This window comes from Bombina bombina, chromosome 6, assembly GCF_027579735.1.
Source record: "Bombina bombina isolate aBomBom1 chromosome 6, aBomBom1.pri, whole genome shotgun sequence".
Classification (NCBI taxonomy): domain Eukaryota; kingdom Metazoa; phylum Chordata; class Amphibia; order Anura; family Bombinatoridae; genus Bombina; species Bombina bombina.
The window spans coordinates 798,313,648-798,337,249 of record NC_069504.1 but is presented as its reverse complement, the minus strand read 5'-3'; the positions used below and the strand labels follow the sequence as shown (position 1 = coordinate 798,337,249).

General features: G+C 40.7%; 1 protein-coding gene across 1 annotated transcript in view; it reads right to left on the bottom strand.

The window, feature by feature from the left end:
* DOCK5 (dedicator of cytokinesis 5) overlaps positions 1-23,602 on the bottom strand; it is a 458,078-nt gene that overhangs the window by 191,790 nt on the left and 242,686 nt on the right. The window contains exons 26-29 of the mRNA XM_053718116.1: positions 18,214-18,350; positions 16,327-16,422; positions 15,689-15,787; positions 13,570-13,664 (exon numbers count right to left, since the gene is read on the bottom strand). Of these exons, the coding sequence (XP_053574091.1) occupies positions 13,570-13,664; positions 15,689-15,787; positions 16,327-16,422; positions 18,214-18,350 (427 nt within the window). The remainder of the gene's footprint in view (positions 1-13,569; positions 13,665-15,688; positions 15,788-16,326; positions 16,423-18,213; positions 18,351-23,602) is intronic.

Below are 23,602 nucleotides of genomic sequence, written 5' to 3'. Positions count from 1 at the left end.
AAGTATTGTTAAGGTGTATCAAAAATCGTAACCAAAATGTTCCTCAAAAAAAGTAAAATTTGTATGTAAATTACACACGGGTAAATCTTATGAAATATGCACAACGTAATTCGAAATTTAAGAACACTGGATGTGCAAAAAGCACATAGAAATTCATACTTACAAGTACAAAATACAAGGCGTAGTTGTTTTTATTGTAAAATGGGCTGAACATGGGCGTGTATGAAATTGTCTCTCAAATACAAGCGTAATTATCTAAACTTTACCGCCAAACAGATCACACTGTATTTTCTCACAACTTAAAACGTGGCGAGTTTTTGTCAGAATACTCAAAAGACTAATTACTCTGAAAGGAGAACCCATGCATAGGAAAATAACAGTAATTGTAAGGTACAGTGCGCTGAAAGCAGCGTGTTTTGATTTGTATTAGTTTAAGCATAGGTTGCGTTCTCCCTGTGTGCTTCGGCCTCTATTGCGAGGATATTTTTCTCCTGCAAACTTTTGATCATCGGGCCCGCTGTGTATAATGATCCTGGGAAATGTCCCCTAAGGGTTATGAAACCTGATGTGGACTCCCTGCCCAGAGGGACATGGTTGCATCTCACTGACGAGGCCCAAAGAAGGCTGAAACAATCATAGGGGGCTGCCATGTTCCTCGTTCAGAGGAGGATTGCCTGGTATTTTGGGGTTGGACCTTCTTTTTAGGCGGGATCAGACTGATATACTTCAGGAACTTTCTCCTGAAAAGCACAATTGGGCTTAAAGATTCTGCTCCCAGGTGGTAATCCGCCACCGCCAGAAACAAGCTAATGTGCCATTGTTTGCTCCGGTTGAATGCTTCTCTCTCTTAGTTAAATTTTGTTTAGATTATTCAGCAATGAATGTAGTATTATAGCTTCAGAACATACCCACAAATGTCAAGTTATGCCATATATTTTCACAATTCCTCCAGACGATATCAGAGATATCTTGCATTTTATATGCTACAACGTTTCTGTTAACATATTCATTCTATAGAGTCTATTTTAAATCCATTAGAAAGGTCATGTAAAGCATCTATCATCTTTCGACATGGTGTTTGTATTTCAAGTGCCTTGCTACTTAAAAAAAAAAAAACACATATTGGCCTCTTTTTATCAGCTTATCTTGGCTGTTCGATAGCAATTTAAACATTTAAATAGAATGAATAATTCTCCTGACAGTCGTAATCAAAATGAACAAATTTCAGCAGTTGAATATCATAAGACTCAAATATTTAACTTGATTATTGAATCCTATATACTTTTATTGAAGTCTAAGAGAATCAACCTATGAGGATAAATGCAGCTTCCTGCCTTGCAAGTCTGATTAAAACTTCTGAAATCTGTTATTGCCATCATGTTGCCAGGATATGAACATGACACAAATAAAAGGAGATTTTTTTTATCGTCAACACCATCACCTCTTACACCTCTACTGGGCTGCTGAAAGTTTGTATTTACGCACTTGACTTCAGGAATTCGCCTTGAGGATAAGATCACTCATGTCCCCATTCTCAAAGTTTTTACTGGCAATTCTCTAAAAACTTTTGCTGAATTAAAAGAAGCATACCCACGTCTCTTTTACTCCTGGTTGTCCTATTTTCAACTATGCCACAATGCCATTCCTCCATTGAATGACAAAAACTAAAATTGGAAAAACCACACTACATAAAAAGTAGGCAAATTAGATTTTTTCCTAAATGTGGAATTTTATTGGAATGTAAATTATTTAGAGCATCATGATGTAGCTGTAGCGATCCTGCCTGACATGTCCTTTAAATCAGTGTTTCTCAACCGCTGTCCTCAAGTAACAGTCCAGGTTTTCATTATAGCTGAACCAGTGCACAGGTGAAATAATCAGCTTATTGGAGAGATCAGGTTAGTAGCCATGGTTACTGATCAGCTGTTTATTTCCCCTGTGCACTGATTCAGCTATAATGAATACCTGGACTGTTGGTGGTACTTGAGGACCACGGTTGAGAAACACTGATTTAAACCATTAAAATCATTCAGGTTAAAACCCTTTTCATTCTTTTTCATGAATGTTATATTTGAGAATATTTATGTCGATACGAAAAGAACATATTTGGTGTATTTATCATGGGTGCTAATTTATAATCTATAATGAACCACATGTTAATTATTCACATATTTAATTGGGTACCATGACCATGTCTAAAATCATATATATCAGTTTATTTTTTTCTATCATTTTTTTTTTTTTTTTAAATTCAATAAAAAAAAAAAATACAAATAAAGGGATTTCAAGATGCATTTAGAGCAAGAAATACTAATCTAAAACTTGAGTGCTGATCCTAAACTAGGCCTGAACTGAAAGAAATGGAATCTGTAGAAATAACAGTTCATTATGGCTGCAGAAAACTCCTTCCCTAGGATGCGCTGTACAAGCATCAACTGAAGGAGAAGCACACCTGATAAAAGGGATTAAATCTGATACAAGTCCTGGGAATTGTGGTTCCACTTGGACAGGAGGCTCAGTTAGAATGGTCTTATAGGATATCAAGCAAAAAAAGAAGATACATTTAAAAGTCAGTTTTCAAACCCTAAATAGTGTCAGATTTACAGATATTTTTGGTAGATTCCAAGTATTATTTTAAAACTCTATCAAGAAGCCTGTGGCAAAAAACGGTTCTTGAAACCCTCAAAAAGTCAGTATTTTGGAGAAATGTCTACCTACTGCAGAGGTATAGAGGTGCCTGAGGTTTACTCAAAAAAACTGCCAAATTATAATTAAAAAGAGAGCGGGGTTAGTGGACTCTCCATATCCGGAAAGAAAGAAATTTATCAGGTAAGCATAAATTTTGTTTGTTTTCTTTCCTATGACACGGAGAGTTCATGACTTCATTCCAATTACTAGTGGGAACCAATACTCAAGCTAGAGGACACGAAATGAACAGGGAGGGAGAGAACAAGGCAGGAGGAGCTAAACAGAAGGCACCGCCGCTTGAAGAACCTATCTCCCAAAAGAGGCCTCAGCTGAGGCAAAAGAATTAAATTTGAAGAATTTGGAAAAAGTATGCAAAGAAGACTCCTTGCAAATGTGTTCCACAGAAGCTTCATTTTTGAAAGCTCAGGAAGAGGAGACAGCCCTAGTGGATTGAGCCATAATTCTCTCAGGAGGCTGCTGTCCCGCAGTCTCCTAAGCAAAATGAATCATACTTCTTAACCAGAGGGAAAAAGTAGTAGAAGTGGCCTTCTGACCCTTACGCTTTCCAGAGAAAACCACAAAAAGGGCAGAAGATTGCCGAAAATCTTTAGTGGGTTGTAGGAAAAATTTTAGCGTGCGCACAACATCTAAGATATGCAAAAGACGATCCTAATGAGGAGAAGGATCAGGACAAAAAGAGGGAACAACAATTTCTTGATTAATGTTTCGATCCGACACAACCTTAGGGAGAAAACCAAAATTAGTACGAAGGACCACCTTATCTGCATGAAATATAAGGTACGGGGAATCACACTGCAGAGTTGAAAGCTCAGAAACTCTGCGAGTGGAAGAGATAGCAAGAAGAAACAAAACCTTCCAAGATAACTTTATAACAACAACATGCATCGGCTCAAACGGAGCCTGCTGCAAAAACTTTAAAAACAAGATTAAGACTCCAAGGAGGAGCAACAGGATAAAACACAGGCCTGATTCTGACCAGGGCCTGAATAAAAGCTTGAACATCCGGCAGACGTGCAAATCCTGAAGAAAATATAAAAATACTGGGAATTTTTACCCGGCTCCAGGAGAAACCCTAGATTCGCACCAATAAAGATATTTCCGCCATACCCTATGGTAAATCTAGCGTGTAACAGGCTTACGAGCCTGAAGCATAGTACCAATGACCGCTTTAGAAAACCCACGTCTAGACAGAACTAGGCGTTCAATCTCCAAGCAGTCAGCTTTAGAGAATCCAGAATTGGATGGAGAAATGGATCCTGAGCTAGAAGGTCCTTCCTCAGAGGGGTCCTGTGAGACCATGTCGGAGCTATTAGAATTACCAATGCTCTTTTCAGTTTGATACGAGCAGTCATTCGTGAAAGGAAAGTAAACGGAGGAAACAGGTATGCCAGAGAAAAGATCCAAGGAACCGCTAGAGCATTTATGAGATCGGCCGCAGGATCTCTTGACCTTGAACCTTACTTTGGAACCTTGGCGTTTTTAAGAGACGCCATCAAATCCAACTCTGGAACCCCCTGTCTGAGGGTTATCTAAGAGAACACTTCCGGATGGAGAGCCCACTCCCCGGGATAAAAACATAATTTATGCTTACCTGATAAATTTATTTCTCTTGTAGTGTATTCAGTCCACGGGTCATCCATTACTTATGGGATATATTCCCTTCCCAACAGGAAGTTGCAAGAGGATCACCCAAGCAGAGCTGCTATATAGCTCCTCCCCTCACATGTCATATCCAGTCATTCGACCGAAACAAGACAAGAAAGGAGAAACCATAGGGTGCAGTGGTGACTGGAGTTTTTGCCTTAAAAAAAAGACAGGGCGGGCCGTGGACTGAATACACTACAAGAGAAATAAATTTATCAGGTAAGCATAAATTATGTTTTCTCTTGTTAAGTGTATTCAGTCCACGGGTCGTCCATTACTTATGGGATACCAATACCAAAGCTAAAGTACACGGATGATGGGAGGGACAAGGCAGGAACTTAAACGGAAGGAACCACTGCCTGTAGAGCCTTTCTCCCAAAAACAGCCTCCGAAGAAGCAAAAGTGTCAAATTTGTAAAATTTTGAAAAGGGTGTGAAGCGAAGACCAAGTCGCAGCCTTGCAAATCTGTTCAACAGAGGCCTTCATTCTTAAAGGCCCAGGTGGAAGCCACAGCTCTAGTGGAATGAGCTGTAATTCTTTCAGGGGGCTGCTGTCCAGCAGTCTCATAGGCTAAACGTATTATGCTACGAAGCCAAAAGGAGAGAGAGGTTGCCGAAGCCTTTTTGACCTCTCCTCTGTCCAGAGTAAACGACAAACAGGGGAAGAAGTTTGACGAAAATCTTTAGTTGCCTGTAAATAGAATTTCAGGGCACGGACTACGTCCAGATTATGCAAAAGTCGTTCCTTCTTTGAAGAAGGATTTAGGACATAATGATGGAACAACAATCTCCTGATTGATATTCCTGTTAGAGACTACCTTAGGTAAAAACCCAGGTTTAGTACGCAGAACTACCTTGTCTGAATGGAAAATCAGATAAGGAGAATCACAATGTAAGGCGGATAACTCAGAGACTCTTCGAGCCGAGGAAATAGCCATCAAAAACAGGACTTTCCAAGATAAAAGTTTAATATCAATGGAATGAAGGGGTTCAAACGGAACTCCTTGAAGAACTTTAAGAACCAAGTTTAAGCTCCACGGAGGAGCAACAGTTTAAACACAGGCTTAATCCTAGCCAAAGCCTGACAAAAAGCCTGGACGTCTGGAACTTCTGCCAGACGCTTGTGCAAAAGAATAGACAGAGCAGAAATCTGTCCCTTTAAAGAACTAGCTGATAAGCCTTTTTCCAAACCCTCTTGGAGAAAGGACAATATCCTAGGAATCCTAACCTTACTCCATGAGTAACTCTTGGATTCGCACCAATACAGGTATTTACGCCATATCTTATGGTAGATTTTCCTGGTAACAGGCTTTCGTGCCTGTATTAAGGTATCAATAACTGACTCGGAGAAGCCACGCTTTGATAGGATCAAGCGTTCAATCTCCATGCAGTCAGTCTCAGAGAAATTAGATTTGGATGATTGAAAGGACGTTGTATTAGAAGGTCTTGCCTCAAAGGTAGAGTCCATGGTGGACAGGACGACATGTCCACTAGGTCTGCATACCAGGTCCTGCGTGGCCACGCAGGCGCTATCAGAATCAACAATGCTCTCTCCTGTTTGATCTTGGCAATCAGTCGAGGGAGCAGAGGAAACGGTGGAAACACATAAGCCAGGTTGAAGAACCAAGGAGCTGCTAGAGCATCTATCAGCGTCGCTCCCGGGTCCCTGGACCTGGATCCGTAACGAGGAAGTTTGGCGTTCTGGCGAGACGCCATGAGATCCAGTTCTGGTTTGCCCCAACGATGGACCAGTTGAGCAAACACCTCCGGATGGAGTTCCCACTCCCCCGGATGAAAAGTCTGACGACTTAGAAAGTCCGCCTCCCAGTTCTCCACGCCTGGGATGTGGATCGCTGACAAGTGGCAAGAGTGAGACTCTGCCCAGCGAATTATCTTTGAGACTTCTAACATCACTAGGGAGCTCCTGGTTCCCCCTTGATGGTTGATATAAGCCACAGTCGTGATGTTGTCCGACTGAAATCTGATGAACTTCAGTGTTGCTAACTGAGGCCAAGCTAGAAGAGCATTGAATATTGCCCTTAACTCCAGAATATTTATTGGGAGGAGTTTCTCCTCCTGAGTCCATGATCCCTGAGCCTTCAGGGAATTCCAGACTGCGCCCCACCCTAGAAGGCTGGCATCTGTTGTTACAATCGTCCAATCTGGCCTGTGAAAGGTCATACCCTTGGACAGATGGACCCGAGATAGCCACCAGAGAAGAGAATCTCTGGTCTCTTGATCCAGATTTAGTAGGGGGGACAAATCTGAGTAATCCCCATTCCACTGTCCTAGCATGCACAATTGCAGCGGTCTGAGATGCAGGCGCGCAAATGGCACTATGTCCATTGCCGCTACCATTAAGCCGATTACTTCCATGCACTGAGCCACTGACGGGCGTGGAATGGAATGAAGGACACGGCAAGCATTTAAAAGTTTTGATAACCTGGCCTCCGTCAGGTAAATTTTCATTTCTACAGAATCTATCAGAGTCCCTAGGAAGGAGACTCTTGTGAGTGGTGATAGAGAACTCTTTTCCACGTTCACCTTCCACCCATGCGACCTCAGAAATGCCAGAACTATCTCTGTATGAGACTTGGCAATTTGAAAGCTTGACGCCTGTATCAGGATGTCGTCTAGATACGGAGCCACCGCTATGCCTCGCGGTCTTAGAACCGCCAGAAGAGAGCCCAGAACCTTTGTAAAGATTCTCGGGGCCGTAGCCAACCCGAAGGGGAGAGCTACAAATTGGTAATGCCTGTCTAGAAAGGCAAATCTTAGGAACCGATGATGATCTTTGTGAATCGGTATGTGAAGGTAAGTCCACTGTGGTCATGTACTGACCCTCTTGGATCATGGGTAGGATAGTCCGAATAGTTTCCTTTTTGAATGATGGAACTCTTAGGAATTTGTTTAAGATCTTTAGGTCCAAAATTGGTCTGAAGGTACCCTCTTTCTTGGGAACCACGAACAGATTTGAATAAAATCCCTGTCCTTGTTCCGTCCGCGGAACTGGGTGGATCACCCCCATTACTAGGAGGTCTTGTACGCAGCGTAGGAATGCCTCTTTCTTTATCTGGTTTTCTGATAACCTTGAAAGATGAAATCTCCCTTGAGGAGGAGAAGCCTTGAAGTCCAGAAGATATCCCTGAGATATGATCTCCAACGCCCAGGGATCCTGGACATCTCTTGCCCACGCCTGGGCGAAGAGAGAAAGTCTGCCCCCCACTAGATCCGTTTCCGGATAGGGGGCCATCCCTTCATGCTGTCTTAGGGGCAGTAGCAGGTTTTCTGGCCTGCTTGCCCTTGTTCCAGGACTGGTTAGCTTTCCAGGCCTGTCTGTAACGAGCAACAGTTCCTTCCTGTTTTGGAGCGGAGGAAGTTGACGTTGCTCCTGCCTTGAAGTTTCGAAAGGCACGAAAAATAGACTGTTTGGCCTTTGATTTGGCCCTGTCCTGAGGAAGAGTATGACCCTTACCTCCAGTAATGTCAGCGATAATTTCTTTCAAGCCGGGCCCGAATAAGGTTTGCCCCTTGAAAGGAATATTAAGCAATTTAGATTTAGAAGTCACGTCAGCTGACCAGGATTTAAGCCATAGCGCTCTGCGCGCCTGGATGGCAAATCCGGAGTTCTTAGCCGTTAGTTTAGTTAAATGTACAATGGCATCAGAAACAAATGCATTAGCTAGCTTAAGTGCTTTAAGCTTGTCCATAATTTCATCCAATGGAGCTGAGAGAATGGCCTCTTCTAGAGACTCAAACCAGAATGCCGCAGCAGCAGTGACAGGCGCAATGCATGCAAGGGGCTGTAAGATAAAACCTTGTTGAACAAACATTTTCTTAAGGTAACCTTCTAATTTTTTATCCATTGGATCCGAAAAAGCACAACTATCCTCCACCGGGATAGTGGTACGCTTAGCTAAAGTAGAAACTGCTCCCTCCACCTTAGGGACCGTCTGCCATAAGTCCCGTGTAGTGGCGTCTATTGGAAACATTTTCCTAAATATAGGAGGTGGGGAAAAGGGCACACCGGGTCTATCCCACTCCTTGCTAATAATTTCTGTAAGCCTTTTAGGTATAGGAAAAACGTCAGTACACACACCGGTACTGCATAGTATCTATCCAGCCTACATAATTTCTCTGGAATTGCAACTGTGTTACAGTCATTCAGAGCCGCTAAAACCTCCCCTAGCAATACACGGAGGTTCTCAAGCTTAAATTTAAAATTAGAGATCTCTGAATCCGGTTTCCCTGGATCAGATCCGTCACCCACAGAATGAAGCTCTCCGTCCTCATGTTCTGCAAACTGTGACGCAGTATCGGACATGGCTCTCATAGCACCAGCGCGCTCTGTTCTTATCCCAGAGCAGTCGCGCTTGCCTCTTAATTCTGGCAATTTAGATAATACTTCTGTCAGGGTATTATTCATAATAGTAGCCATGTCTTGTAAAGTGATTTGTATGCGCGTCTCTGATGCACTTGGCGCCACAATATCACGCGCCTCCTGAGCGGGAGGCGAAGGTACTGACACGTGAGGAGAGTTAGTCGGCATAACTTCCCCCTCGTTGTCTGGTGATAATTCCTTTATAGATAAAGACTGACCTTTATTATTTAAAGTGAAATCAATACATTTAGTACACATATTTCTATGGGGCTCCACACTGGCCTTCAAACATAGTGAACAAACAGATTCATCTGTGTCAGACATGTTTAAACAGACTAGCAATAAGACTAGCAGACTTGGAAAACACTGTAAATAATTTTACAAGCAATATAGAAAAACACTACTGTGCCTTTAAGAAGCACAAAAAAACTGTCACAGTTGAAGAAATAAACTAAGTATAAAACACCACAGTCCTCTCACGACCGCCTATCTAGTTGAGGGTTGCAAGAGAATGACTGGATATTACATGTGAGGGGAGGAGCTATATAGCAGCTCTGCTTGGGTGATCCTCTTGCAACTTCCTGTTGGGAAGGGAATATATCCCATAAGTAATGGATGACCCGTGGACTGAATACACTTAACAAGAGAAAAGTCTGTCTGCTCAGAAAATCCGCTTCCCAGTAGTCCACTCCTGGAATGTGAATGGCGGATAGGAGACAATCGAGAGCTTCTGCCCACTGCAGAATGTGAGTCACCTTCTTCATGGTCAAGGAACTCCAAGTTCCTTCCTGGTGGTTGATGTAAGCCACTGAGGTGATGTTGTCCGACTGAAATCTGATAAACTGGAGAAAGACAATAGAGGCCAAGCTGTCAAGGCATTGAAGATTGCTCTCAACTCCTAGATGATTATGAGAAGAGAAGACTCTTCCCGAGTCCACAGGCCCTGAGCTTTCAGAAAGCCCCAAACTGCTCCCCAGCCTAACATGCTGGCGTCCGTAGTCACAATCGCCCAGAAAGGTCTCAGGAAGCAAGCACCCTGAGACAGACGTTCCTGTGAAATCCACCATGGGAGAGTGTCTCTTGTTAGGGGATCCAGATTTATCCTCTGCGAAAAATCTGAATGTATCTGTTCCATAGACTGAGCATGCAAAGCTGCAGAAGTCGCAGATGGAACTGAGCAAAAGAAATGATTTCCATGGAAGCAACCATTAGACCAATCACCTTCATGCATGAGTCCCTGATGGACGAATAGCAGACTGGAGAGGAAGGCAAGAAGCTCAGATTTTCTGACGTCCGTCAAGAAAATCTTCATGGGGAATCTATGATTGTCCCTAGGAAACACACTATTGTAGCTGGAACAAGAGCAATCTTTTCCAGATTCACTTTCCACCCATGGGAACGTTGAAAAGACAACAACATCTCTGTATGAGATTTTGCTAGATGGAAAGATGACGTTTGAACAAAGCTGTTCATCTAGATAAGGCACCACTGCAATTCCCTGGGATCTGACCATTGCCAATAAACCTCTCAGAAACAATTCTGGGAGCCGTGGCCAGCCCAAACTGAAGTGCAACAAACTGGAAATGCTTGTCCAGGAAAGCAAACCTCAGAAACTGGTGATGAGCCCTGAAAATGGGATCATGAAGGTATGCGTCCTTCAGGTCTATGGTCGTCAAGAACTGACCTTCCTGAACCAAAGAAAGAATGGAACGAATAGTTTCCATCTTGAAGGAGGAAACCCTGAGGAATTTGAGGAGGCACTTTAGGTCTAGGATGGGACGGAAAGTTCCCTCCTTTTTGGGAACCTCAAAGAGATTTGAATAGAATCCTTGACCCTGTTCCCCTGGAGAAACTGGAACAATTACTCCCAAAGAGGATAACCCTGGGATACTAAATCCATAGCCCACGGATCTGGGACTCGCGAATCCAGGCATGCCGAAAAAGAGAAAACCTGCCATCTTGATCCAAAATTGGATCGGGGGCAGACCCTTCATGCCGATTTAGAATCAGAGGGAGGCTTCTTGATTTGCTTTCCATTAATTCAAGGCTGACTTTGGTTCCTTAAAGTTACGAAAGGAGCAAAAATTAGAATTCTTGCGACCCATAGGTCTATTCTACTTGTCCTGGCGAAGGGAAGATCCCTTTCCTTCCGTAATTTCAGAAATAATTTCTATCAAACCAGGCCCAAATAAAGTCTTACCCTTATAAGGTAAAGACAAATGCTTGGCTTTTGAAGTTACATCAGCCGACCAGGATTTTAACCACAGGCTCTGCGAGCTAGAACAGTGAAGCTAGACACCTCAGCATCCAGTCTAATTACCAGCATGTTCGCATCGCAGATAAAGGTAGGCCAGTTTAAGAGTTTTGATCCTATCTTGGATCTCCTCTATTGTAGTTTCTTCTGATATCAGATCAGACAAGGCATCGCACCATAAGATGTACCCGCAACCATAGCAATACTTGCCGCAGGTTGCCACTGTAATCCTTGATGGATGTCCATCCTCTTTTAAGTAAGCCTCTAGCTTCTTATCTATTGGATCCTTAAAGGAACAACTGTCCTCTATAGGAATGGTAGTTCTTTTAGCTAGCGTAGAGATAGCTCCTTCTACTTTTGGGCACAGTGTGCCATGAGTCATGAATGGAGTCAGCAACAGGAAACATCTTCTTAAAAACAGGGGAAGGGGAAAAGGGAACCCCTGGCTTACCCCATTCCTGAGCTATAATCTCAGACATCCTGTCTGGAACAGGAAAAATTTCTACATAGGAAGGCACCTCATATACTCTAATGACTTAACTAGACTTCTTTGGATTCTCAACAACAGGAGAATCTGAGTTTGCCAAAAAAGCGAGGACTTTCTTCAGAAGTAACCTGAGGTGTTCGTAGTTAAAATCTAAAATGAACCTCCTCTAAATCTGTAAATTTCTCCACTGTAGAGGCAGAATCTGAGATCTCACCCTCAGAAACCCCTGAGGTATCCTCATCATCAGATAATTGAGAGAGACTGACCAACGTTGACTTTATCGGAGTTGGAACTCTTACTCAGAGAAAAAAATTTTAAACCGACTTTCCTCTTACCAGACATAGGGAAAAACTGACAAAGCTGCAGAAACAGTGAAGTTAATTGAGCAGCAAAATCCCCCGGTAAATAAACCCCCCCAGGAGGAGGTTGAGAGGAACCGCAGGGCACTGCATGGGATACTTTTACAGCTTGGGACGTCTGAGGGAACTGAGGCATTGCTAGGACGACACTATCCTGAGAGACAGGAGGCTCTGATAGGGAAATCTTCCTTAAACAACAAAGGTTTATTAAAACAAGGAGAAGCAACTTATCCTCCAAGCAAGTAAACATTTTTCTAATAAACCAGTGTCCATCACTAAAGACTAAGACTCCACTAGTAATAAAGTATTATATATTACTCAATTCACAGTAAAGGGAAACTTGACCCCACTAGCAAAAATATTAAGCACTACAAATAATAAAACTTTTATTTCTGTCTTGAATCCTCAGCTCTGCTGAGATCTTGTACCTAGTAGTCTCCTCCAAGATCGTCAATACAGCACAGGAAATAAGAATCCTTGATCCTCCCACCGGAGCTGCAAACTAACACCCAACCCGCGGAAAAACTCTGATCTGAGCGGAGAAGCCGATACCAGAAGTGAGGAGCGGTCACGTGACCGCAAGAAAATAAGTGCGCCACAAACTAAGCAAAGAACGGCACAAAAAGAAACAGACAAAATAAAACTCTCTCTAAGCCCTCCTGTAATAGAGGGCTTCTAAACTGAATTCCGGATTGATAAAGTATCAATGCCCTCCTATACTGAGAGACTCTGAGTCCGGATAAACAATAAAGTCTATTTCCATGAGTCATAAGGCTTTTGTCACTTTGGGAAGTTCCCTGTCCCCATACTCTCAGCCTCATAACTCCTCAATGTTGCTTTCCATATGCAGTGCCCAAAAAAAAAAAATGTCTCTGTCAGGCAGGGAATAATTTCTAAAGGTGTGGCAGCTTCCTCCACGTCTACCAGGGGCCTGTAGAAAAGAAATAACAGAGTAACCAACCCTGGCTTTCTATGAAGGGTTAGCAATAATCTTAGAAATAAAGCAAAGACTACTTTGCCACTTTCTAACTGCTAATAGCCACCACTACTCTTACTAAAGAGATTGGCATGGACACATCTAGACCCCAATCCTTGCTTGCATGGAAAAGTACTCATAAAAGGATTAAATATTTTCAGACACCATCTTCGCACAACCTCCATTGGCAGAGGCAAAGAGAATGACTGGGGATTATGGGTAAGGGAAATTACACTCAACAGCTTTGCTGGGATGCTCTTTGCCTCCTCCTATTGGCCAGGAGTTGAATATCCCACTAGTAATTGGAATGACGTTGTGGACTCTCCATGTCATAGGAAAGTAAAATAAACAATGAAATAACATTTATTCTGAATTTCAAATGAGCAGTAGATTATTTCCAACAAATGTCAAACTTTGAACCATTCTCCTGCCCCCTCTATCATGTGAGAGCCATCAACAAATCACAGAGAAGATCATATACACTGTGAACTCTTGCACATGCTCAGTAGGAGCTGGTGCTTCAGAAATTATGCATATAAAAAGATTGTGCCCGACTGGATACTAGAAGTAATTTGGATATATATATATTTTTTTATTGGATGCTCTATCTGAATCAAGAAACCTTATTTTTACCTTTAGTGTTCCTTATTAACATAACCTAGTTGTTCTAAAGTTAAAGAAATGTAAAGACCTTGCATTGGCATAGTTACCATAAACTGAGCGTGCTATACAAATAAAACATACATATATATATACCTACTTGTTTTGAGTCATGGTCATCAGCATCCAGTCCTTAGGAAAAACTCTCTTCCCAATGAGGTCCTTGAACATGATAAAGGTCTCCATCAGAAAATCCTACAAAGAAGAAACAAAATGGATAAACGAGTAAAGATCCCTTTTCATGGCCCATGTTCCATGAGATTATTTCATGACGTGGCAGATTCCCTTTCTTTTGAAAGCACAATCCAAACTGTTGTATTACAGGTCCTGCTTCACAATATAAACATACATTAAAGGGGCAGCAAACACTGCAATTGTTATATAAAATGTTTAGTTATGCAGAATGAAACAACTTTGCAATACATTTTTATTATGCATATAATGTACCTCTGACAGTTGAGTGCTTTTTAATTCTTAGAACATGAAACACACCTTGCTGACATTTGGAGGCTAACTCTTCCACATGTCTGTTCCTAATTGGTTTTAGGTGATAACAACTGCAAAACAATATACTTTATATATAATGAAAGGATATTAGAAGGTTATTTAATTACACATAACTAAACATTTTATATTCAAATCTCTAGGGGTTTATTGTTCCTTTAATAATCATGGTAATTTATTTTTATAAATGCTCAGAATGCATTTGTAATTAAGCGCAGCATTGCAAATGATCATTACACACAAGAAATGCTGCACAAACATTTAAATGTAGAGTGATGGTACCAAAACATGCAGGGCTTTGCAATTCCAAGACAATCCCGGGATACACCTTTTGAAATGCCTCTTAAATGTTTAATTTTGAACAAAAAGAGGTCAAATGTAAAATAGCCCCTGCAGTCTAAGCAATCACTGTGCAGCATGTAGCAAGGCCATACAAACAGTAATATGCATTCCAGTCTTTTTTAAAGGAGGAAGCTACACAAATGCCTCTTGTCATTGACTTACAAGATATGTTCAGTTAGCTCCCAGTAGAGCACTGCGGCGCTGTAGCTGGCTTTAACTATGTGTTTAATTAATTTGCAGCAGTTAAATACATCGTTTTATGCAGGCAATAGAGCAATAATAAAATGTTCTGACATATTAGAATATTTTCTTTTTGCAGTTTTATATCAATCTAATTTGTACTTTAACTATGGGCTACAAAATGCTCAAGAAACAAACAAATTAGCAATAGGTGCAAAAGAGACTATATACTCAAAATAATTTTAATTAAACTATGGAGTAAAAGAAATGGAAGTAAAAAGATGAGGTATAAACACACTTCAGTCAAGGAATGCTTAGCTGGGTGTGATGCATCTATCCACTAACATAAAGGACCATTAAACATGACATTGCAACAACGTCTAAATGTTTCATTATTGCACGTGAAACATTATTGCAATATACATTCGTTATTTATTTTGCTGCCCTTTTCTGTAAAATACATAAAAAATGTGTGCTTGTTTCACTTTCTGGTTAATACTTTTAGGCAATTTATGTTTACATAAACTAAGATTCTCAGGAGTCACGTTTGTAAAATTTGGATGATCAGTTTTGCATCAACAATCATGAGAGGAGAAGCATTCTTTGCAATAGTAACTAAGTTGAATCAGTGCTAAACCACCTTATGGTAAGAGATAAGGGCAGGCTTCTTTAGTCTCTCTCAACTACATACGTGCAAACAGAGTTTGTACTATATCTGAATATTAGTTTGTGATTGGTTAGCAGGGATTCTTTTGTTCTGGGGGACAGGGAATGCAGTAAAATGAATACACACAAAACAATATACTCATTTGACAAAACAGAGCTGCAGTTTTCATTGCAAAATTAACCTCAGATATGAGAGTTCAAAATCATGTAGTTTACAATTTGTATTTAGTGGTCCTTTAAGGTTGTAGATATCTCATGGGTAAAAAAAAAAATACACAGGAAAGTAAACCTCAAAGAAGCCCAGAAGCTGAGTCCAGAGAAACGGAGAGAATAAGTGGGCGTAAGGTTCATGAGAAGACAGCATAATAAATATCACAGATAGCTGGGAACAATTCCATCTAAGAGCAGTTAGCAAAATGCGCATGAGAGGTTAGCAGGAAGTGAGCATGGACTCTAGCGGAATGAAATACACTTATGCTACAAAAGGAATCCTATATGATAATATTTCAGAAGAAAGAAAAACATACAATGATGTCTTGTCGAGTTTTGAAAGTGCTGATGTAGTAGTCATAGTGGTAATCTTCCATTTGTCTCAGGACGGCTATCATACATGCTACAAAACGGCCCTAAAGGACACAGACAAAAAAAGGCAAAAATTAATATTATCTCTCTGTGAAAGACTATCCCTCTTAGCACAAGACAGAATCCCATAAGTCTAGAGTCAAAAGAAATTCAGACAATCCTTATGAGTTTTAATGGTTACGTGCCCCACAAGCTGGACGTCAAGTGGGGCACGCAACAATTGGATGAAGCCGGATTCATCATCGCTCAACTAAATCAAGTATTAGATGCGGGTGGAGGAGCGGCGCAATGTTTACCATCACTAAATGGTAAATATTTTACAAATAAAGTCTTAAAAAAAATGTAATCAATGAAAGTGCCCCTGATATTATAATAATTTTATATACTAGGCAGCAAATAGGTAAAGTGTACAATCACTTTAAGTAATGCTCTTAGTGGGTCAACTTACTAGGATAAATAAAAAAGTTGTGTTTTTTAGTCAACATATGTATCAGTTTATCACTAACATAGAAAAGTAATAACTGTAAATCAACCACTGCCCTCAAAATAGCAAAAGTGCCCAAAAACGTGCGCTAAAATATACCACTTGTGGTGACTGACGGTTCATCGCTATCACTGTCCTGTTGATTTTCCGTAGCAGACGCTGCATTATTAGCTGAATGTGAAGGGACTTTTCACCCTAAAAGTGCAGAGAACAAAACACAATATATAACACGTATATGGTTAAAAATCCAGAAAGTAGACGTCCTGACCTATCCATGGCTCCAATGCGAAAGTCACAGAGTACAATGCATTTTGACAATTTTTTCACCACTAGAGGGTGCTAGTTCATGTGTACCATATAGATAACACTGAGCTCATGTACGTGGAGTTACCTTGGAGACATCACTGATTGGCTAAAATGCAAGTCTGTCAAAAGAACTGAAATAAGGGGGCAGTTTTCCGAGGCTTAGATACAAGGTAATCACAGAGGCAAAAAGTGTAATATAACTGTGTTGGTTATGCAAAACTGGGGACCCATAAAGGGATTATCTATCTTTTTAAACAATAACAATTGTAGATATAATAATAATAATAATAGCTATATATTCATGCACCTCCTTCTAATTATGGGTGCCACTATTTTGGAACCTAGGTTTCACTGCAGATATCTGAAAAAGCGTTGTTGCAAAAGGTCAAACATGTCAGCACTGGAATGCAGTGAAAGATAGATTTCAACCTTAGTACTACGCTAACAAAATGTAGTTAGTGTTCAACGTCCCTTTAAATGCTTCTGGAAGTGCACCTTATCTTACCTACTATGGTTATACAAGACCATAAACCTATGGGGGAATCTTAATGTTTTAAGGAAAGGTGTGAATGAAAGAAAGGACAGGGCAAGACATAAAAATAACAGAGTGGGAGAGAGAAAAATAAAAAGGGGGGGGGGGGGGGGGGAATGTATTCATAGCTAGCATAAAAGTTAAAGGGACAGTCAACACCAAAATTTGTATTGTTTAAAAAGATAGATAATGCCTTTACTACCCATTCTCCAGTTTTGCACAACCAACATTGTAATATTAATATACTTTATAACATTTAAACCTCTAAATTTCTGCTTGTTTCTAAGCCACTACAGACAGCCTCTTATCACATGCTTTTTTATTAGCTTTTCACAACAGGAGACTGCTAGTTCATGTGGGCCATATAAATAAGATTGTACTCACGCCTGTGGGTTGTGGATGACACTGCACTAATTGGCTAAAATGCAAGTCAATAGATAATAAATAAATAGCACTGTAATCAGGGGGCCAGTCTACAGAGACTTAAATGCAAGGTAATCACAGAGGTTAAAAGTGTATTAAAATAACTGTGTTGGTTGTGCAAAACTGGGGAATGGGTAATAAAGGGATTATCTATCTTTTTAAACAATAAAACTTTTGGAGTTGACTTTCCCTTTTTTAAAGATCACTTTGAATTTCAAATGAGTAGTTTTTTTTTTCTGAAAGATTTCAGTTTGTTCCATTTTCCTTCCGGCTGCATCATGTGACAGCCATCAGCCAATCAAAAAATGCATATATTCTGTTAAGTTTTACACATGTTCAGTAGGAGCTGATGCCTCGGAAAGTGTGCATATAAAAAAGAGTGTACATTTAAATAATGGAAGTGATTTGGAAAGTTGTTTAAAATTGTGTGCTCTATTTGAATCATGAAAGTTTAATGTTGACTTTAGTGTTTTTTAAGAGTGACAAGAAACCTTCTGATCTGGATTCCTACATGGACTCTTTATTTTGTGTATGTGTCTTGGCTTTTACTAACAGGTGGTAGATGTATTTGTATTTGCTGGGTGTTGAAGGGGTCAGCCTAACTAAATAAAATGTAATAAAATTATATTTATGGCCCCTACATAAAAAACACACACAAAGGTCTTCCCAGATCATACACCAAAGTTACAAAGTGTACTTTCCAACTTTCACGTCCCGCTACTCACCGCTTCTTTGGTTTGCAGTACATCCAAAATGTTACTCAGGAGTTGGCCACTAGCTTCATGATCTGGCTTATTGTTATTATCATCCAGCTGTCCACTAAGCTGGTCAATGAGAAGAGGTAAAAGGGCATCTCTACATTCTAGTAAGAGAATTAATAGAAAAAATAAAGCAGAAAATTCTCCCTTGTTACTGTATTACATAACTTGTAGACTTCACACTACGGTAAAATGAGTGCTTTATAATCATTTATATAAATATTGTGTTGCACAAAAACATCCTTGATGAACCTCATCTACCACTTTTCTACCAGTATCTAAAACCATAGAACAAATCAGAGTATTTTAATTTTGGAAAAATAACAGAAATCTTATGTTTAGCCCAAATATTTTGAAAAGCAATTCCTGTTTTAAAGTAGTTTCTGTTCCAATTTTGTCTAATGCCTACATTATACTAGTACAATAAAAAAAGAACATCACAAATTGTTTGAAACAATATTTTTAGGCAAAGAAGTGCTTCTGCTTTCTTCATATCTTGCAGTTACATTAAAGGGACAGTTTACTCAAAAACATTCTCCCCATTTGATTTGTTCCCAATGATCCACTTTAACTGCTAGAGTGTATTAAATTGTTTACAAGTGTTTCCATTACCCTTATATTGGCATATGAAATAGTTGATTTAGCCTGCGGTATCCCCAACTATCCTGAAAGTTTTAGGCCTTAAGGCCAAGCTGTGTAGACACAGCCAACATAATAAATTACACTCCCAGTGGGATATAGAAGACATAAGGTAATACAATGTTAATTTTCCATTGTTCTCTCCAAGTATTGGTGATTGGTTTACGGACAGATATAAGATAAAGAAGCAGGAATATGTACACAATGTGATAAAGTAATGAAATCTGATTATTTCTACAAGCTCAATCCATTTTATTAGGTTGTGGCCTCAAAAACACAAAACCAGCAAAATCATATACACAGATAAACCTTAAAAAGCAAATCTCATACATTTTATACTCTGCACTTGGTAAAAAAAAGTAATTGAAAGCCCATTAAGGGAAAAACAATTTTATAGTATACTGTCCCTTTAAATTAAGAGAAAAAGAAAATTTATGCTTACCTGATAAATGTAATTCTTTTTTTGACACGATGAGTCCACGGACCATCTTAATTACTAATGGGATATTCACCTCCTGGTCAGCAGGAGGAGGCAAAGAGCACCACAGCAGAGCTGTTAAATAGCTCCTCCATTCCCTCCCACTCCAGTCATTCGACCAAAGTTAGGAAGAGAAAGGAAAAGCCAAGGTGCAGAGGTGTCTGAAGTTTACAATAACACACAACCTGTCTAAAAGAACAGGGCGGGCCGTGGACTCATCGTGTCAAAAAAGAAATAAATTTATCAGGTAAGCATAAATTTTCTTTTCTTTTTTAAGACACGATGAGTCCACTGGTCATCTTAATTACTAATGGGATTTAATACCCAAGCTAGAGTACACAGATGATAAGGGAGGGTCAAGACAGGGAACCTAAACGGAAGGCACCACTGCTTGAAAAACCTTTCTCCCAAAAGCGGGCTCAGCCGATGCAAAAGTGTTAAATTTGTAGAACTCTGAAAAAGTGTGAAGAGAGGACCAAGTTGCAGCCTTGCAAATCTGTTCCACAGAAGCTTCATTTTTGAACGCCCATGAGGAAGCAACAGCCCTAGTGGAATGAGCCGTAACTCTCTCGGGAGGCTGTTGTCCAGAAGTCTCATATGCATAAAGTATGATACACTTCAGCCAAAAAGAAAAAGAAGTAGCCCTGTCCCTTACGTTTTCCTGAGAAAATCACAAACAAAGAAGAAGACTGACGAAAGTCCTTAGTCGCCTGTAAGTAAAACTTTAAAGCACGGACCACGTCCAAATTGTACAGGAGTCATTTCTTCTGAGAAGAAGAAATAAGACACAAGGACGGAACCACAATCTCCTGATTAATGTTCAGATCAGAAACAACCTTAGGAACAAATCCTAGTTTAGTACGTAAAACTACCTTATCTGAATGAAAAATAAGATAAGGAGACTCATACTGCAATGCCGAGAACTCTGACGATCTCCGAGCAAAAGAACTAGCAACCAGAAATAAAACTTTCCAAGATAACAACTTAATATCTAAGGAATGCATAGTCTCAAACGGAACCCCTTGAACAACTTTGAGAACTAAATTAAGACTCCATGGAAGAGTAACTAGTTTGAACACAGGCCTGATCCTGACCAGGACCTGACAAAAGATTATACATCTGGGACATCCGTCAGACGTTTGTGTAACAAAATAGATAAGGCCGAGATTTGTGCCTTTAGGGAGTTCATTGATAAACCCTTCTCCAAATCCTCTGGAGAAAAGACAAAATTCTAGGAATCCTAACTCTACTCCATGAGTAGCCCTTGGATTCGCACTAATAGAGATATTTACGCCAAACCTTATGGTAAATCCTTCTAGTTACAGGCTAACGAGCCTGAATCATGGTCGCTATGACCGAATCAGAAAATCCCGCTTAAATAAAATTAAGCGATCAATCTCCAAGCAGTCAGCCTCAGAGAAACTAGATTTGGGTGAAGAAAGGGCCCCTGAATCAGAAGATCCTTCCTCAACGTGAGTCTCCAAGGAAGCAGAGATGCTATCTCCACCAGATCCGCATACTAAATCCTGCGAGGCCAGGCCGGAGCTATGAGCTGGGGGTCCCTATACCTTGACCCGTATTTCAGTATCTTGGCATTCTCGGGATGCCATGAAATCCAATTCCAGCTGACCCAGATCGGAGAACACTTCCAGATGGAGTTCCCACTCCCCCGGATGAAAAGTCTGCCTGCTCAAAAAATCCGCCTCCCAGGAGTCCACCCCTGGGATATGGATCGCCGAAAGACAAGAGTGGGCCTCCGCTCACTGGATTATTTTGGTTACCTCTGTCATCGCTAAGGAACTCCTCGTTCCTCCCTGATGATTGATGTAAGCCACAGAAGTTATGTTATCAAACTGGAACCTGATAAACCGAAATGACGCTAGCTGTGGTCAGGCCGGAAGAGCATTGAAGATTGCTCTCAGTTTTAGAATGTTTATAGGAAGAACAGACTCTGACTGAGTCCAAACTCCCTGAGCCCTTAGGGAGCCCCATACTGCTCCCCAACCCAGAAGGCTGGCGTCTGTTGTCACAATCACCCAAGACGGCCTGCGAAAGCAGGTTCCCTGAGAGAGATGATCCAGAGACAACCACCATTGTCTCCTGCTCCAGAGTTATTCGAGAAGACAAGTCTGCATAATCTCCGTTCCATTGTCTGAGCATGCTTAACTGCAGAGGCCTGAGATGGAACGAGCAAAACGGGATGATGTCCATTGCCGCCACCATTAATCTGATTACCCTAATGCAATAAGCCACTGACAGCCTAGGAGAGGACTGAAGGGCTAGACCAGTATAGAAAATCTGTCAGAAAAATCAGCATCGATAGGAAAGCCATTATGTTTCTTCAGAAAAGTATCCTTTTATATGGTACTAAGGAAATCCTGTCCCAAATTTTACCTCCACCTGTGAATCACAGGAAAGATACCACCAAGTCCGTGTGGGATCTAGCTTGTTGTCAGAATGGCGCCTGGACTAGGATGTCGTCCCGATAGAGCGCCACTGCAATGCCCCATAACCGAAGCATCGCCAAAAGCGATCCCAGAACCTATTTTCTGACTCTTGTCTTGTGAAATTCTGGGAACTGTTCAAGACTGAAGGAAAAAAACACAAACTGAAAGTGTCTGTCCAGAAAGGCAAACCTTAGGAACTTGCGATGAACCCTGTGAACAGGAATATGCAGGTATGCATCCTATAAATCCACAGTTGTCATAAATTGACCCTATTGGATCAAAGGGAGAATGGAACCAATAGTTTCCATCATGAAAGACAGTACTCTAAAAGTACCCCATGACTGTATCAACCCAGCCGGGATTAAATAGTTCCTCCTATCTCAAACAATCGATTGTAGACAGGGCGTTAAACAACTGATCTACAACACCAGCCCTCTAAAAGTGGCCTGAAGGTCCCCTTTCCAAGAGAACCACGCACAGATAGGAAATAAATCTCAGACCCTGTTCCTGAATTAGAACAGGAACAAACACTCCCAGGTCGAAAAGGTGTCCTACACAGTGTAAGAACATCTGGTCTGCATATAATCTTGAAAGCAGAACCAGCCTGTAGGAGGAAAACTTTTGAACTCTAGAGTGTATCCCTGGGACACTAATTCTATTGTCCAGGAATCCTAAACATTTCGCAGGATCAAGCGATAAAGGACGTCTGCCCCCTTCCAAGATCCGATCCCGGACCGGGGGCAGGCCCTTCATGCTAACTGATTCAATAGTAGACTTCTTGGATTATTTTCCCTTATTCCAAGATTGATTGAATCTCCATCAAAGTTTAGAACATTCCTGTTTGAAGGTGGAAGAGAGAAAATTTCCCTCAAAATTACGAAAGGAGCTAAAATCGCTCTGTCGTTCTTCTTGATTGTACCTCTCCTGGGGAATAAAATTACCCTAACCTCCCGAAATAGAGATAATCTGCGACAAACCAGGACCAAATAAGGTCACTCCCTTGAAAGGATAGCTAGAAGCTTAGACATAGGGGATACATCCGCAGACTGAGGCAATAACCATAAGGCTCTGCGGGCTAGAAGGAAAAAACCTCTGTACAAAGGGAATTAGCCAATTTAAGAACTTTTACCCTATTCTGGATCCCATCCAGAGGAGTGTCTGTCCTAATAGTGTCAGACCACGCCTCAAACCAATATGACGCCGCACTAGAGATGTTAACAATGGACCAGCAGGTTGACATTGTAACATGGTGTACAGACATCATTTTGTGGAAACCCTCTAAATTCTCTATCCTGAGAGGGTATAGAAATTGTAGTCACATAATTGTCCGGGGTAGTCCAAACCTCCTTAATTAACAACATGGAGGATTTCCAGTTAAAAAGTGAAAGCGAACAACCCCAGGATCAGATAAAGATGACAGTCCATCTGATTCTGAGAATTCACCCTTAGATACTATCGAAGTATCTTCCCCTTACAGAATATAAGGAAGATACGTTCAGAATAGCACTACTTAAACAATCATCCTTAATGATTGAAAATATGTCCTCTAGTACAGTTTTGCAGGAAAAACATATCATGCATGAAATGCAGAGTAACTCCAAATAGGAAGCGCAGAGCACTGCATGTGGGCTATATGCAATAGGAGAAATTGAATCATAGTTTGACATTTGTCAAAAAACTCCTGAACAGCAAGTCTTAGAAGGAATAGGCTCAGCAAAAAGTAAATTTTTTTTAATAAAAATGAATACATGAAAAACATTACTGTCTCTTTAAAATTTAAAATGTAAACCTT